We start from the raw sequence: 17,461 nt of genomic DNA on the forward strand, positions 1-17,461 counted from the left end.
AACTGGCACTTGAGTTTACTTGGGGTGGAGGGCAAATCCTGTCCTTCTTCCTAGGGTGCAGAGGGCACTGCTCAGAATAAAAAAGGGTGAATACTAGTAATAGGAGGGAAGGGCAGGATTTCTGAAACTTGCTTAGGTTCAGCTGAGCACAACATTTTGCAGAGCTCTGCTTCTACGCCCCACTGTGCAGTGGGGATTTATGTTGGGAGGAGGGGTGAAGAGGCTAGATGGGGGAGAGAATGAAGCTAGTATGTCTATCATTACATGATTCCCCTGTAAGTATACTCAGGATTGTGCTTCAGAGTTTTTGAAGTTTTTAGATAATAAGAGTAACCCAAATCCATAGGTGACCAAAAATGAGAAGTATTTCCATAGGTTTCGCTGTATTATAGAGACTCTTTATAGGTTTTCATTCAAAGAACAAAATATGATGTGCTTCGACTTGCAGCAGAGGTTGCCTTCACTGTGTAAATCAGTGCCCAACTGTAGTATTGAATCTGCAGCTAGAAAGGTTGGAACTGTAGCCTTAAGTTATGTACTTATCAGTGGAACATTAAAGGTGACCTACTAAAGTAAAGTACAATATCCCAGGAGCTCCCAATATTCACTGTATGCCCCCAGGCTCTTAGAGACAGCTAATGCATTATTACTTCTAAACTGATCTCTAGTTTGATTCTCTTAAGTCCTGCAGCACCCACTCCCATGTTGGCCACTTGGCTTCTGCTCTGTTTCTGGTGATATCACCACAGTGTGTGCAAGGGGGTCATCTAGGAGTGCCAGCCAATTGGTCTTGGGTGCAATGGATGGTATAGAAGCTGAAAGAAGACCTACAGGTCTGCTTTTAGGGCTGAATATCCCTATAGTTTGATTCAGGGGGAGTGGGAGGGTGAACTTGCATCACATATCTGCACTAGAATCTGGTTCTTTACCTCTGCAGGTTACCTTTAATTTCAAAACCTTTTTGTGATCATTTAAATCCTAACCGTATTATGGCACTGATGCTGATGTTGACATTTTCAGGTTCTCATTCTACTGCTAGCAGGTCATATCACAGTCTTTAAGGTACCAGATTTAAATAAGTATGTAAAACACAAATTCCGATCCAAAGTCCTTTGAAGTGAATGGAAAGACACCCATTGACTTCAATCGGCTAAGGATCATCAGGCTCTGAAATAAGGTCTCCTGTGTTGGTTTGAATAGATGGTATTCATCCAATAAACAAAAGTATGTAGATAATTTGAAATTTGACTATTTGGTTTCTGTGTGTAATAGAACCACCCACTTTCTTCAGTACTATTATTATTTTTTAGATCTACTTTAGAATCTCAATAGCTTTAACAGTGCATTCAATCTTGCAAAACTTCATTGATTCAATGGGAGTAGGATCAGACCATATATCTATCTGTCTCTCTATATTAATCCATCTGATGTTTGTAACCCTTTGCTATCTTTAAAAAGGTATGTTTTTAAACAGTAAAAAAGCAAGTTCAGTTTAGGCAGCTACCGTACTTCAAATTAATAATTTTTACAAGAGATAGAATTAGTTTATTTTTTCTTCAGTAAACGGAAAATAATATTTTTGCACATTCCTTCATTCTCCCTTACTCTGCCCAGTTTCTCAGAGATTGGAATGGGAGCTGTTCAGATTGTTTTTCCTCTATTTCTACAGGTTTGGACTGTTCCTAGCTATTACTGTACCTTGAGGCTTAGATAAGGGCTGTTTTTACTACATTAACTGACTCACAATACAGTATGTTCATTTTGAACTGCACATTGTAAATTCTGTGCCACCTAATCAAATCTCGTGCAGTAGTTTTGAAGGGATTGTGAACGCAAAGATGAAGTCTGATGAGACGTATGCATCCAAAAAGTGCAGAGCCACTGTATTTGTTGGGCCAAATTCACCACTTGTGCAAGCAGGTGTAATTCTATTGTCTTCGGTGGAGTTGTCACCTCTTATGCTAGCAGTGAATGTGGCCCATTCTTTCTAAAATTTCCAGTTCAGGACTGCCCAGTGGGCTAACTGTAGTGCAAAATGTGCAGGAGGCTATCTTCAGTTAGGCACTACTATCAGAAACTGGAAGTTTGTATTTGCATGAGATTTAGTAAAGGAAATTAACTAGAAACAAAAGTGAAAGTGGCTAATCTAGTTTCATTGTCCAAACTGAGTGAAATGCAAAAAGTTAATGAGCAGCATAAATAATGAAAAGTGAAGTAGAGTTTTAAAAACTTTTCTAATTTCAGTAATTTAAGGTGGTCAGATTAATGCCAGTAAGAAAAATGTTTATACCTTGCCAATGTCCTTTTAAATTAGTACTGATTCATTGTTCACTGGAGCTAACCTTAGTCCTGAATAACATTTTTTCTTTGTATTGTTACTTTTGCTGTTTGAGTAACATAATGCTCCAGAGAGACAAAGGAGATTGTCTTTTTTGTGTGTGTTTCATATGTACTAATTGTTTTATTTCATGAAATAAAGAGTTCACAGAAGCTACAAGAGCAGGGGCACTACCATTCTTTTTCAAATGCATCTTCACTTTTGTAACCAAGAGTGGAACATGGTCTCTCTGAAAATCTTTTTATGCACAAAAATTATGTAGAAAAAATATTACCACAAAATGAAATTAGAATTCCAGGTGGTCATAGTTTTCTATCTCAGGAGACCAAGAAACCTGTTGCTTTATATCTAAAGTCCACCACACACTAGGCAATAGCAAGGGATATTATTGTGTTATATAGTTCTCATGGCATTCCTCTGAATTATCTTAACCTTTTCTTTTTTCATTAAAATGTAGCACTACAAATGTGTGCTGAATGTCCCAGAGGCAATTAAAAAAACAAAACAAAATGAAATCACAATAATCTAACATGAAATTATATTGTTCACTTGGCATGTCAAGGGCTAGATTATGCCTAATTCTGCACTTGGTATATCAAGGATGAGATGGTGCCTAGCTCTTTTCTCCCCCACCACTCCCTATGTTGTTAGGGCTAAGCACAGACCTGTTTCTTGTGCTGTGGGCATATGAGGATTAAGATCAGTGGTGCTAGGATGAGGATAGAGTCAGGGTCATGTCTCTGTTCACCTTCTGCATTAGCCAGCAGAGTTGGGTGGGGCATGTTGGAGGCCATCTAGTATACTGTGTAATAGGGTGCAGCAAGACTAACCATTTGCAGGTAAATTATTTATAATCTCTCTGGCAAATGTTGACTTTCTAATGGCTACTACTTCAGGTGCAAGAAGATAACTAATGATGTTAGGGTTTTAATCTTCCAAATTAGATCTCAAAATCTGAATGATATGCAGTTGTTAACATAAGTGATATTCAAGAGCAGAAGCAAATTTCTACAGCATTGAGAAAATTTACTATTAGCAGCATATTGTTATTCAGAGGCTTGAATGATAACATTTGCATCTTAGGCACTAAGATTCAGGAGGAGCTCCTGCTGTTTATACTTTAATGAAACTGAATCAGTCAGCAGAAAGGTTGGGGAAACCAAGAACTACTTCCTGTCAGTCATAGAATTTAGGTTGTTAGGCTTCCTAAAAGTGTGGAAACTGATACTGAGTTGTTAAATTGTTCCTTTATAGAAATATGGCACCAGATCCTTGTCTATGGCTGTGAAGTGCAGGTCGTGAGTGGATATAAAGATAACATAAAGCTCACTTTTACTTTTCCTTGATACTGCACCAGCTGTCAAGTCTCCTGCTTCAGCTTAGAGATGCTGCTTGCCAGTGACCCCAATGGGTTGAAATAGCAAGCAGGGTTAACAGCAAGTAGGAGCATCGCTCCCCTGCCCCATTTCCTCTGGCCACAACTCCCTCACACAAGCAGCAGGAGGGAGATGGCACAGAGCTATCATTGTGACTACTACACCATTGGAGGATCCCCTATATACTTTCTCCTGGGGCTAGTTGACTCTGTGGCAAGATTCCACCAGCCACATGGGGCAAAGCAGCCAAACTACATCTAGATTATGGCCATGAGCTCCAAACACTCTGGGCCAGATTCTCAGCTTGTGTAAATTGCTGCAGTTTATTTAAAATGAGAGATGCTAGAGAGATTTGCTTCCACTGATGACTGGGCCTTTAAAAAACTGCAAACCGGCTCGGCCCGCCAAGGGCTTTCCCTACACAAGTGGCATCCCAAGTTTGGGAAACACTGTCCTGGAGTTCCTCAATAAAACCTTTGCATTTTTTTTTAATCTGTGCAAAACAACATGTTTGTCCCTGATCTTGTTCTCAGAAGTGGCTGGACCCTTTTTAGTTGAAACTTTTCCAGAAAAATCCAGCCTGAGGCAGACATCCAGCATGAAAATTTCCAGCTTTTAAATGGTTAAAATTTGGCAAAGTTAAAAGCATCTAAAAATAATAGGACGTGTCAAGCAACCTTAAATATATGCAGCCCTACCACCTTCACCGAGAGTATGACAGCACAGTAATTTTGCACACTTCTCACTCTGAGAGAGAGACAGATGCTATCTTTACCACAAAGCTTCCAGTTCTTTAGAAGACATTCAGCACTGGTATTTGTAAAATTCGTAAAGAATGACTTCTAGCTAAGAAGAGTTTTAGCACACTTGTTACTGTCTCTGCTAGAGGAAGCCTCCAATTGAGGCTAATTGGTAGAGCTGTTTATCGCCACAGAGGGTACCTACTGGTTTTAATTTCATTTCAGTAATGCATAGAAGGTCCAGATTGCAGTGGATCTAGCCATCAGATAAGGGACTCCATTAATGTGTTAAGTCTTCTATAATGTCTGGTCACCAGTAGACATAGTTTTTCTACAGATAATAATGGCAGCTGTTTCAAGGTTTGAATGATAAATGTTTAACAACAGATGAAGGAGGATGGATAGGGGAATAACTCCCTCAGCTTTCTATCTTCTCCTCCTAGTTGTTAAAGTAAACTGATCAGTTTAATAAGAGGAATGATTGGCATTGCCACTCGGGTTAAGTCTGAGTACTTACCGTATGCTAGCATGACAAAAGGAAGCAGAATCCGATGTCCTGTTGCACTGCCCAAGAAAACAACGTGTCACCACTTAGCAAAAGTATTTGTTCCCTGCTTGCTTTTTCTATCATTCTATTTCTTGTTTTCTCTCTTTACATACAGATATTAGTAGGGACAGAATATATACACTCTTTGGGGTGAACCATACACTATATTTTTATGAGCTGGTGTGGCCACATTACTTACAGCTAGAAGAGGAAAATGAAACCATAAGTCCATTATTGGGTTTGCCCAATGAGTGAAAAAATCCTGGTGTTTCATGACAGGAACTGCTGTGTTTTATTTCTGACACTTCTGTGGAATGGCTTTCATTCACTACTTTCTGTGCATCTAATGCAGGATTGTCTTGTAGAACTTGTTTTTTTAGTGACAGTTGTTTTGTGTGTGTGCCCCCATGTATCAGTATATTGAGGCAAATCATGTCTTCTACTATTACACTCCTCTTCATGCATTTCAGTTTAACTCTGCTGGAGCACAAACCTGAGTTCTGTCTTTTTGGAACTCTTTGGAAAGCATTACACAGAATCAGGCTCAGGACACTGCATTTAAACTGGTGAAAAAATAACATGAGATCTTACTAATAGCTGGCTAACACTGCAAGTTATTTAGTATTCAAACATTCACATTTAACAAAAACTAAGAATTTTAAACAATACTGGAAACACTTAAAAAAAATTAACCAGTCAGTTCAGTAGTAAAATTGTCAGTGCAGTCCTTCCCATATATATTTCATTCTGTTGCTTATACAATGCATATCTATGGAAAATAAAATTTATAACTTCTGCATCACAGTTCTAAAAGTTTCAACAGAATGTTCACTTACCTTTGTTTTAGAACATATATACAGTTTTTCCTACTGATCTTCATGTGTGATATTTTATGCAAATTGAGCTAATTTAAATTTTCAAAAATATTTGCATATCACCATAAATTTCAGCTTGAGGTCAACACATATTGACCTAAACAGTGGCCTGAGCTGGAACATGGAGCTGCACAAAATGTGGTAGCTGTGATTGGAGTAGGCCAGTGCTAGGGAAGTAGGAGTGCATCTACAGGTGTTGGGATAGGTCGGTGGGTGTAAGATGGTGTCTAGTGCAGGGGCAGCCAACCTGAGCCTTAGAAGGAGCCAGAATTTACCAATGTACATTGCCAAAGAGCCACAGTAATACGTCAGCAGCCCCCCATCTGCTCCCCAGCCCCCAGCACCTCCTGCCTGCTGGCAGCCCCCACCAATCAGCACCTACTCTCTCCTCCCCCTGCAGTCAGCTGTTTCACATGTGCAGGAGGCTATGTGGGGAGGAGCGAGGGCATGTCAGGCTCAGGGGAAGGGTGGTTGGGGGAGGGGATGGAGTGAGGGCAGGGCTTAGGGCAAAGCAGGGGGTTGAGCAGTGAGCACCTCCCAGCACATTGGACAGTTAGCATCTATAGCTCCAGCCCTGGAATCCATGCCTAGGTAAGGAGCCACATATTAACCTCTGAAGAGCTGCATTCGGCTCCGGAGCCACAGGTTGGCTACCCCTTGTCTAGTGGCTGTCTGGGGGGAGTTGTATAGCAGGGTCATGGGGTGGGTGCTGGGGTAGGATGGCTGTGGATGGGGTAGGTGAGTGTGGATGCTGGGTGTGTGTTTGAGGGGGAGTGTCTACCTATTGCAGAAACTGGGATGGGTGGGCTTAGGCTGCACAAAACTAAAGGCCCTCCTGTCTTAACAGTGGGGGAGGAACAACAAATCCCGGAACAACAAATACAAAAAAAGGGATTGGAGGATGGGTCAAAGGTTGAAAATCAGAGTTCTGGATGGGGATGCCGAGTAGAAAGCCCTGGACAGTGCCCACTGCTCCTCAAAGGAGTCCAAGGAGCCAGTGGACACCACTCACACTCTGAGCATTGATGGGGAGTGTCTAGTGCAGCTAGCTGAGGGTTGTGATCAACCATTGAGACAAGAGCTTCCCTGGCCACAGCGGCCACATATGATCGGAGTTTGCAACTGCAAGCAAATGCTTGCTGCCTTCCCACACATAAGGATCCACTGGCTCAATTGTTGGGCTGAGGACATATTGAGGTATGTAGAATTGCCATTAATGATGGCTTCCACACTAGGCTATGACAGCAACATTTTTTTTTTTTTTTGGTGAGGAGGGGAGCAACAGGCTTGTAGCTATGTTTCCTGCTCTACTCTCTGCCCTCATGCAGAAACAAAGATGAGTTCAACAAACCACTTTCTTCTCCCCACTACTGTTTTTCTTCTCTTTAGACTTTTTAAAAAAGTGCTACAATATAAAACCACATGGGTAACATCTGTTTTTTTTTTTGGGGGGGGGGGAGGGGAATTTTTGCCTGTGTCAGAATTCAGCCCATACTCATGGAACTGAATAGCTTTACAATATTATCTCCTTATTCTGAAGACATAGCTGATAAGATATGCATACAAATTAAACAAGGTTGCCAACTCTCATGATATTTTTGCGAGCGCTGCAATTATGCGGCATGAAGATTGGCTTATCGGAGGCATTTCTGACAGCTTGGCATTACTGCCTCAGCTCTAACTAATGCTTCAGCTCTGGCTGCAGCAACCAGAGGTTGCTGTTTCTGCACAGAGATTGCATTGGATTACAGGTCCAGCTGTTACCAGCAGGGGCAGCTGCTCTGCTTGCTCTATCCTGCAGTATGAAACTCTGTTCCCTTGTTTGTGCTGCCTGAGCCAGCGTTTCTCACATGCGGCCACCAGAGGCTTTTCTTGCGGCCACAGCTGCCTGGGCAATGATTGGGGGGAGGGGCAAAGCATTGGCCCCTCCCCTGGGTCTGCAAGTAGGGGTTGCACCCTGCCCCCCTCTGGAGCCACAACCACTGGAGGAGCAGACAGCTGGTGTGAGTTCCCCACCTTCCCGCGGGCATTGGGGCTCAGGCTTCTGGCGTTAGTCCTGGGGTGGCAGGCGGCAAGCTTCAGCCACGTGGTGGCAGACTGTGGCCATTGGGCTTCAGGCTCACCATCCCCCCATCGCCTCTGTCCCCCGCTGCCTCCCCTGGCCTCTGACCCATCCACCCCATCACCCCTGGCCCCCAATGCCTCCCTACCCACCTCTCCATCCAAGGCTTAATTTGTCCCCTGGCTTGCCAGGGCTGAATAAGTCTGCTGTGAAAAGTGATATTTGTATGTGTGTTAATATCACTTTTCACTGCCTCCCAGCTAGGTAACAAGTTTGCTGCTGTGAAAAGTGATATTAACAAACATACAAATACCACTTTTCACAGAAGCAGACTTACTAGCTATCAATTCTATTAAAAAAAAAGAAAAACAGAAACCAGAAACCAAAAAAGCAAAAGAAACAACAACAACAAAAAAAGACAGGAATATGCAAAACACCTTATTTGTGTTTCTATTCTGTTCAGGTCCTGTAAAGTATAGGGACAACTGTACATTGTTATTATTGAGTCTGCAAAAAACTACACCCCGCCATATAAATAAATTACAACGATTTGGACAAGTATATGTGCATATTTATTTGTTTTTCCTAAAGTTAATTACGTTTTTTTTTTAATTGTCAGCAAGAGTTTGTGGCCTCTCTCTGAGGTCACCAAAAAATTTGTTGTGAGAACCCCTGGCCTGAGCCCAGTATGGGAATCACAGCCTGCTAGGGTGCAGCTCCTACCCATCCCCTCCTTCTATCCAGCACTAAGTGGGGGTGAGAGAAGCAGAGGTGAGTGTGAAGAGATCCTAGGAGTGTGTCTCTTCCTGCCCCCTATCTTGCATGGAATCAGTCCTAATCTGGTTGAAAACTCCCAGAATTGGGCAGGGTCAGTATCTGGGGTGGAACAAAGGAAGAAGGAGCTAGTAGGGACAGTCTCCAGGGGATAGGGAGAAAGGGGATGATCAGGAGCCTGGGGCAGTGTTCTGAAAGGTGGAAGAACTGGGCATGAGTGAAGGCTGGAGCTGGGCAGGCCAGTATCCAAGGTTGAGGGAAGTAGCGGACCAGGGAACTGTATCCAGGGTTGGGAGTTGAACAGGGGCAGTGCCCAGCATTAGTAAAAAGATGTGGGTCTAAATTAGCTGTTACCACTGAAGATAGAGATCTTGGAGTCTTTGTGGACAGCTCTTTGAAAATATCTGCTCAATGTGCAGTGGCAGTCAAAAAAGCTAACAATGCTAGGAACCATTAGGGAAGGAATAGAAAATAAGACAATATATATCATAATGCTACTATATAAATCCATGGTACGCCCACACCTTGAATATAGCATGTAGTTCTGCTTGCCCAATCTCAAAAAAGATATATTAAAATTAAAAAAGGTACAGAGAAGGGCAACAGAAATGCATAGGGATATGGAACAGCTTCCATATGAGGAGAGACTGGGCCTCTTCAGCTCAAAAAACATGACTTGGGGATATGATAGAAGTCTATAAAATCATGAATGGTGTAGAGAAAGTGAATAAGGGAGTGTTATTTATCCCTTTACATAACACACCGATCCGTGGTCAGCCAATGAAATTAATAAGCAGCACATTTAAAACAAACATAAGGAAGTACTTCTTCCCACAATGCACAATCAGCTGTGGAACTAGTTGCCAGGGGATGTTGTGAAGGCCAAAAGTATGGGTTTAGAAAAGAATGAGATAAGTTAATGGAGGATAAATCCATCAATGGCTATTAGCAGATATGGTCTGGGACGCAGCCACATGCTCTGGATGTCCCTAAGCCTCTGAATATTGGGAGTGGACAACAGGGGATGGATCACTTGATGATGACCTGTTCTGTTCATTCTCTCTGAAGCTCCTGGCATTGGCCAATGTCAGAAGACAGGATATTGGGCTAGATGGACCATTGGTCTGACCCATTATGGCCATTCTTCTGTTGCTGTGAGGTGTTGTCTGCTAGAGGGTGGGCCTGCAGAAAGAAGGGCAGAAGGATGGAGGTGAGATCAGTGGCTGGGGAAGTGGTGTTAGGGAAGGACTTATTAACAGAAGCAAAAGGTAGGAGATTGCCCAGTTTGTGTGTGTGTATTTTTCGGTGCCTGTCAGGATTTCATGCTCAAACACAAAAAGAGACAATTCCCCCTAAGACAGGGGTCTCAAACACTCAGGCCACATGGGGCCCACAGAGTTATTTGTTGCAGCCCGCGAAGCTCCCCTCACTCCCTGCCCTCCCTCTTCCCCCCTGGAATTATTTCCTGCAACCCGCCAAGCTCCCCTCCTCCCCCCCAGTGCTCCGTGTCTACCTCCCAGCCCTTCTCCCCGCCAAATGGCTATGTGATGGCACTAAGGACTTTTCAGGAGGGAGGGGAGAGGAGCGGGGACGTGGCACGCTCAGGGGAGGAGGCGGAGAAGAGGCGGGGCCGGGTCGGGGATTTGGGGAAGGGGTTGGAATAGGGGCAGAGAGGGGGCGGAGTTGGGGCGGGGACTTTGGGGAAGGGTTTGGAATGGGGGCGGAGAAGGGGTGGGAAGAGATGGGGCAGGGGGCAGGGCCTCATGGAAGGGGTGGAGTGGGGGGTTTGTAATCTGTTACCAACCAATTTTGAAGTTCTCAGCTATTTTGACTTGACAATTGGTGTACAACTACAGAAAGGGGTGTATCTCTGCTGTGATATCAGAGGTAACCAATCACTACCCATTACCCAATCACTATCATTACTCAATAGCTAATTTGCATGCTACAGTTTCATTGGTTGTATGAGGGAGATTTCACAGATGGTGGATTACTTAGCCCGACTGCCACACCCTTGTGCCTAGCTGCCACCTCACATATCAGCACAACCATCTACACAACAACACAACCTGCAAGTCCAAATACAGATAGCCCCTCACCCCAGCACACACCCCTTATTTGCCACTAAAACAAATCAACCAAAATCTCCTAGCACAACACACCCAGTCACAAAGCACACAGCTTCCCATCACAACACACATTTGCCCACCCTCACTCATACTTACCATAAACTTGAGTGGCTAAGTGGCAAGTCCTTTGCTAGTAAGCATATATTGAGCTACTGTGACAACGCAATAAAAGTCAGTAGAAAAATCACTGTAAGATGCTATACAATGTAAGGGTATAGAAAAAGGTATATATTATATGAGAAACAGTATGTGACCCTGTAATTAAAAGATTACATGATAAAACATAGTTTCAAAGGGGCAAAGAAAAAGTTGTGTGTGCAACCCTAATTTTGGCACGTGTGCTTAACTGTGCAGTCTTAACATTCTCTAAGGCCTGGTCTACACTAGGCGTTTATGTCGAAGTTAGCGCCGTTAAATCGAATTAACCCTGCACCCGTCCACACTGCGATGCTATTTAGTTCGACATAGAGGTCTCTTTAATTCGACTTCTGTACTCCTCCCCGACGAGGGGAGTAGCGCTAAATTCGACATGGCCATGTCGAATTAGGCTAGGTGTGGATGGAAATCGACGCTAATAGCTCCGGGAGCTATCCCACAGTGCACCACTCTGTTGACGCTCTGGACAGCAGTGCGAGCTCGGATGCTCTGACCAGCCACACAGGAAAAGCCCCGGGAAAATTTGAATTTGAATTCCTTTTCCTGTCTGGCCAGTTTGAATCTCATTTCCTGTCTGGACATCGTGGCGAGCACAGCAGCACTGGCAACGATGCAGAGCTCTCCAGCAGTGATGGCCATGCAGTCTGTGAATAGAAAGAGAGCCCCAGCATGGACTGATCGTGAAGTCTTGGATCTCATCGCTGTGTGGGGCGATGAGTCCGTGCTTTCCGAGCTGCGATCCAAAAGAAGGAATGCAAAGATCTACGAGAAGATCTCTAAAGACATGGCAGAGAGAGGATACAGCCGGGATGCAACGCAGTGCCGCGTGAAAATCAAGGAGCTGAGACAAGGCTACCAGAAGACCAAAGAGGCAAACGGACGCTCCGGATCCCATCCCCAGACATCCCGTTTCTACGAGGCACTGCATTCCATCCTCGGTGCTGCCGCCACCACTACCCCACCAGTGACCGTGGACTCTGAGGATGGGATACTGTCCACGGCCGGTTCCTCAGACATGTTAGGGGACGGGGAAGATGAGGAAGGAGATGAGGAGGGCGAGGCAGTTGGCAGCTCTCACAACGCTGATTTCCCCGACAGCCAGGATCTCTTCATCACCCTTACAGAGATCCCCTACGAAGCGTCCCCAGCCATTACCCCGGACACAGAATCTGGTGAAGGATCAGCCAGTAAGTGTTGTAAACATCTAAACATTTATTTTTAACAAAACAGGAATATTAACAATTAAAAGAATGGGTTGTTCATGATTAGTGTGCCCTAGGCGCTTAACGGTTTAGTAAGGGGCAGTGCAAGTTTTGAAAAGAAATCTAGCAATGTCCGGTTTTCAGTGATTGTCCTGCACAAGCCGCTCTACTGTGTATTCCCTGCTACTGCAGCTACAGTAAAATGCGGTCTATATGTGCGGGGATAGAGCAGTAATCCTCCTGGGACATCTCGATGAAGCTCTCCTGGAGGTAACTTGAAAGCCGTTGCATGAGGTTCTTGGGGAGAGCGGCCTTATTGGGTCCTCCGAAGTACGACACGTTGCCGCGCCACGAGATTATCAGGTACTCGGGGATCATTGCTCTGCACAGCAGGGCGGCATACGGCCCTGGTCTTTGGAGGCTTTCCCGGAGCATTCTCTCTTTGTCGCTCTCGGAGATCCTCATCAGGGTGATGTCGGCCATGGTGACCTGCTTTTAATTAGGTAGGGGAATGTTAGTGTTGGGACTGCTTTCCCGTTCCTTTACAGAACTGTCACCGCTGGTTTGCAGCCACGCGGTGGAGGCGGGAGAGGGGCAGCCGAAAGGGATCGTTCCCGGGGACAGCCGCGAGGGGGTGGGACAGGGGCAGAGTTCCCGCTTGCCGGATTGCTGGCAGCAGGGACTGACATTGATTTAAATGTGAAATGAGGCCAGTGGTAATATAAAAGTTTTAAACTGCCACAAGTGTACGGCTTACCATGTCTGCCTGCAACAGAAATTCCGTTGTGCTGCCTCGCTTCTCAAATGTGCTGTTCAAGACCCCAGGCACAGAATGCGAAGGCCGAGAATTCGACCTTGTGCTGAGTGCGCATGTGAAAGGTGCTGTGCATGGTCTTGTTCACAGAGAAAGACTATGTTCTTTGTTCACAACTACATTTATCTTTCAGAGGAATTCACTCCCTTTTTCCCATTTCCACAGCCCCGTCTGCGACTGTCTCACAACCTAGCCTGGAATCACACTCCCAGAGGCTAGCGCGGATTAGGCGTAGGAAGAAGAGGACACGGGAGGACATGTTCTCTGAGCTTATGGCCTCTTCCCAAGCCCAGGCAGCACAGCAGACCCAGTGGCGGGAGAACTTGACCCGAATGCACCAAGCCAACATGGATCGGGAGGAGAGGTGGCGGCAGGAAGACCAGCAGGCGACTCTAACGCTGCTTGGACTACTGAGGGAGCAAACGGACACACTCCGGCGCCTTGTGGATGTTCTGCAGGAACGGAGGCAGGAGGACAGAGCCCCGCTGCAGTCCATCTCTAACCGCCCTCCCCCGCCACCAAGTCCCATACCCACCTCACCCAAAGTGCAAAGAAGGAGAGGCGGCAGAGTCACAGCTAACTCTCACTCCACCCCTGCAGAGAGCTCTAGTAGCAGAAGGCTCTCATTTCCCAAAATTTGAAAAGTTCTTTCCTTCCCGCCTGACACAAGCCCACGTCCAAGTTTCACCTCCCAATGCCATGTGTAGTTGATAATAAAAAATTCGTTTCTGTTAACTACTGTTTCAATCATGTTCTTTTGGAGGAGGAGGGGAAAGGGGGTTGGAAATTGGACAGGACAGTCTCCTTTGGCAGGGTACATAGTCGGGGGCAGGCACAGCAGCAGGGCACATACACAGTGCAGTGATGCAGTGACTAGTTGCCCCGGTTAGTCTGGGAGGTTGTTTTGATGTAATGTTGGGGGGGGTGGGTTGCTCTGTGACTTTGTGGCGGGGGAGGGCAGTTACAGATCTTAAGCGCCGGTCCTTAGACAGGATCACAGAGCCACACAGCATGGGATCTGTAACCGTCCTCCCCCTGCCACAAAGTCAAATAGACCTCCCATACACACAGTCCCGATCAGGAGGGGTGACAGGCTCCGTTGAAACAAGCATCCCACCGCAGCGGAGCCTGTCAATCCTTGAGTTTAGAAGCTGCATTCGCATCACAACACTAGACCCGCCCCGCACCACAGTCTGCGTCCCAGTTTTAAAAAATTCCCGCTAAAACAGTATTAAAGAAAACGGTGTGCTTTAACAAAGTAGAACTATTTTTATTTCGACACGTGTGTTGGAGGGGGGGTGAAGGGGGTATGTAACTGGATAGGATAGTCAACATTACCTGGGTAAAGAAACGGGGGCAGGTTTAGCTTCTCAGTACACAAACTATAAAATCACAGGTTACCCTGCTCACTCAGGAACTTTGCTTTCAAAGCCTCCCGGATGCACAGCGCTTCCCGCTGGTCTCTTCTAATCGCCCGGCTGTCTGGCTGTGAGTAATCACCAGCCAGGCTATTTTCCTCAACCTCCCACCCCGCCAGAAAGGTCTCCCCCTTGCTCTCACAGAGATTGTGGAGCACACAGCAAGCTGCTATAACAATGGGGATATTGGTTTCGCTGAGATCACAGCGAGTCAGTAAGCTTCTCCATCTCCCCTTGAGACGGCCAAAAGCACACTCCACCACCATTCTGCACTTGCTCAGCCGGTAGTTGAAGAGTTCTTTTTCAGTGTCCAGGGCGCCAGTATAGGGCTTCATGAGCCAGGGCATTAGCGGGTAGGCTGGGTCCCCGAGGATGACTATAGGCATCTCCACATCCCCAACAGTTATTTTGTGGTCCGGGAAGTAAATACCTTGTTGCAGCCGTCTAAACAGACCAGAGTTCCTGAAAACACGAGCGTCATGAACCTTGCCCGGCCATCCCACGTAGATGTTGGTAAAACGTCCCCTGTGGTCCACCAGTGCTTGCAGCACCATGGAAAAGTATCCCTTTCGGTTAATGTACTGGGTGGCCTGGTGGTCCGGTGCCAGGATAGGGATGTGAGTTCCATCTATGGCCCCACCGCAGTTTGGGAATCCCATCGCTGCGAAGCCATCTATGATCGCCTCCACGTTTCCCAGGGTCACTACCTTTGGCAGCAGTACATCAACGATTGCCTTCGCTACTTGCATCACAACAACCCCCACGGTAGATTTGCCCACCCCAAACTGGTTCGCGACTGACCGGTAGCTGTCTGGCGTTGCAAGCTTCCACAGGGCTATGGCCACTCGCTTCTGTACACTCAGTGCAGCTCGCAACCGGGTGTCACTGCGCTTCAGGGCAGGGGACAGCAACTCACAAAGTTCCAGGAAAGTTCCCTTCCGCATGCGAAAGTTTCGCAGCCACTGGGATTCATCCCAGACCTGCAGCACTATGCGGTCCCACCACTCAGTGCTTGTTTCCCGTGCCCAGAATCGCCGTTCCACGGCATCAACATGACCCATTGCCACTGTGATGTCCTCGGCGCTGGGTCGCCTGCTTTCTGACAGGTCTGTGCTACTCTCAGACTTCAGGACATCACCGCGGTGCCGTAGCCTCCTTGCCTGACTTTTCTGCATCTGCCTCAGGGAAACCTTTATGATAAGCTGCGAGACGTTGAGAGCGGCCACAACTGCAGCGATGGTCGCAGCGGGCTCCATGCTCGGAGTACAGTGGCGTCCGCGCTGTCAATGACTGGAAAAGCGCGCGAACTGTTTTCCCGCCGGCGCTTTCAGGGAGGGAGGGCGGGAGTGATGGACGGATGACGACAGTTTCCCAAAAGCACCCTCGACTCATTTTGTTACCCAGAAGGCATTGCCGGCTACACCCAGAATTCCAATGGGCAGAGGGGACTGCGGGAACTGTGGGATAGCTGACCACAGTGCACCGCTTCGAATGTCGACGCTATCACCGTTAGTGTGGACGCACAAAGTCGAATTACTGTCCTTAGTGTGGACACACACGTTCGACTTTGCAATATCGATTACAAAAATTCGATGCAAGTAAAATCGAACTACTCTCGTAGTGTAGACAAGGCCTAAGTGTAGTTTTTTGTATGGATGTGATACAATTTGCAAGCAACACTGAGATTGGTCTCAGGATATCAAACCTAATATTGATGCTCTGTTTGATGCAAAATGCTGCCAACTAAGTTGCCAAAAATGAAATCACTGTCAAAATTAGCACTGACTTTTCGCATTACAGTTTTAAAAAAGTTAATACATTGACTTTTAATAGCATCCTATATTACTCTTCATTTTTTAAATTTTTGACTATACTTTTGTATCATTGTATGAAAAGGTTTCAGTGATGCGGCCCTCGGGCCAATGTACTAGTCCTCATGTGGCCCTCATGGTGATTTGAGTTTGAGATCCCTGCTCTAAGAGCAGAAATGTCAGAAAACAGACCAAAAAAGATTTTTAAGCCAGTCTCATGATTATTTTGGTTTCTCTCATAATTTTTGAACTTGCAAGGTTGGCAATAATGCAAGTATATCAAAAATGTTTAGAAGAACTTTAAGGTTTGTGATGAGGAAGAAAAGGAGCAGTGAGAATGAAGATATACAAAGGGTGTTAGAATGTTTAACCACTTCTACTCTGTTCGAGTTCTTTAGACATAACTCTTTTATTAATCTGATGCCTTGTTTAATCAGCTTTTTGACAGAATACTTAATTACTCCCAGCAGGTATTAGTCAATTGATATCAACCACCCAGTGCAGAACTTTATTATACTTAAAAGGCAGATACACTGTAGTTCATGCTCCTTAATTTTCACTGAGAGACATCATTTTTGTATTTATATAGCTCTGGTGAAGGTAATAGATTTTAATTAGTTAATATTATTTAGTAATAGTTTTAACTGTAGCAAGTTTTGATGAATGGAAGTCAGTATCTCCCAGTGAAAATCAGTCTGTTCAGGAGTTTGGACAAAACTGACACTTTGTTTCCAAGTTAATATTTTGCACTAATCAAAACTTAATTGACTCCTTTATTTCATTGCTTTTTCCCATTTGGTTTGCTGGCAGATTTGAAACCCTAAACTGGCAGTGGGGAACCAACAAGTTGTGGAGATTAAGCAAAAGTGATTGAAGTGAAGAAAGCATTTGACTTCAATCGCCTATAAATAGACAGGAGCGAGAACTAGTTGCCAAACTAATTTGAGCTGTCACTTTGTGGGGTCCTTTACACCTGTGCAATATTGGCATAAGGCACTACCAAATCAGGGTTCTCGGTGTATTTGTCCCATCGGCAGTGTTTTACATCCTCTTTGCACAGATGTGAATTGCACAAGACCATAGTTACTGGAGAATCAGGCCCATTGACTTAATTCCTGTTTATTATTTTACTTGTTGCATATTTTTAATGATATATCTTCTTAAAAACTAGCCTTTTGAAAATCATAGATGAGTCACGGTTATCAAGTCTCATGTTAAA

The 17,461-nt window shown here is 45.2% G+C and overlaps 2 protein-coding genes across 5 annotated transcripts in view; both read left to right on the top strand.

Annotated features, from left to right (window-relative positions):
• The window catches only part of FGF14 (fibroblast growth factor 14), a 648,909-nt gene that overhangs the window by 18,437 nt on the left and 613,011 nt on the right, over positions 1 to 17,461 (top strand). The gene's annotated exons all lie outside the window — the stretch shown is intronic.
• LOC135983024 (uncharacterized) lies at positions 7,382 to 13,748 on the top strand. Its single transcript, XM_065592248.1, has 3 exons — positions 7,382 to 10,366; positions 10,419 to 12,184; positions 13,179 to 13,748. The coding sequence occupies exons 2-3, from the start codon at positions 11,608 to 11,610 to the stop codon at positions 13,652 to 13,654; spliced, it is 1,053 nt and encodes a 350-aa protein (XP_065448320.1). The 5' UTR covers positions 7,382 to 10,366; positions 10,419 to 11,607; the 3' UTR covers positions 13,655 to 13,748.

This window comes from Chrysemys picta, chromosome 1 (assembly GCF_011386835.1).
Source record: "Chrysemys picta bellii isolate R12L10 chromosome 1, ASM1138683v2, whole genome shotgun sequence".
Lineage (NCBI taxonomy): Eukaryota > Metazoa > Chordata > Testudines > Emydidae > Chrysemys > Chrysemys picta.

Bases quoted from the DNA above. Each gene is read 5' to 3' on its own strand.
- LOC135983024 (XM_065592248.1), top strand. From the start codon at position 11,608: ATGCAGAGCTCTCCAGCAGTGATGGCCATGCAGTCTGTGAATAGAAAG. The intron at 12,185-13,178 runs GTAAGTGTTGTA...CCATTTCCACAG, and splicing joins ATCTGGTGAAGGATCAGCCA to CCCCGTCTGCGACTGTCTCA.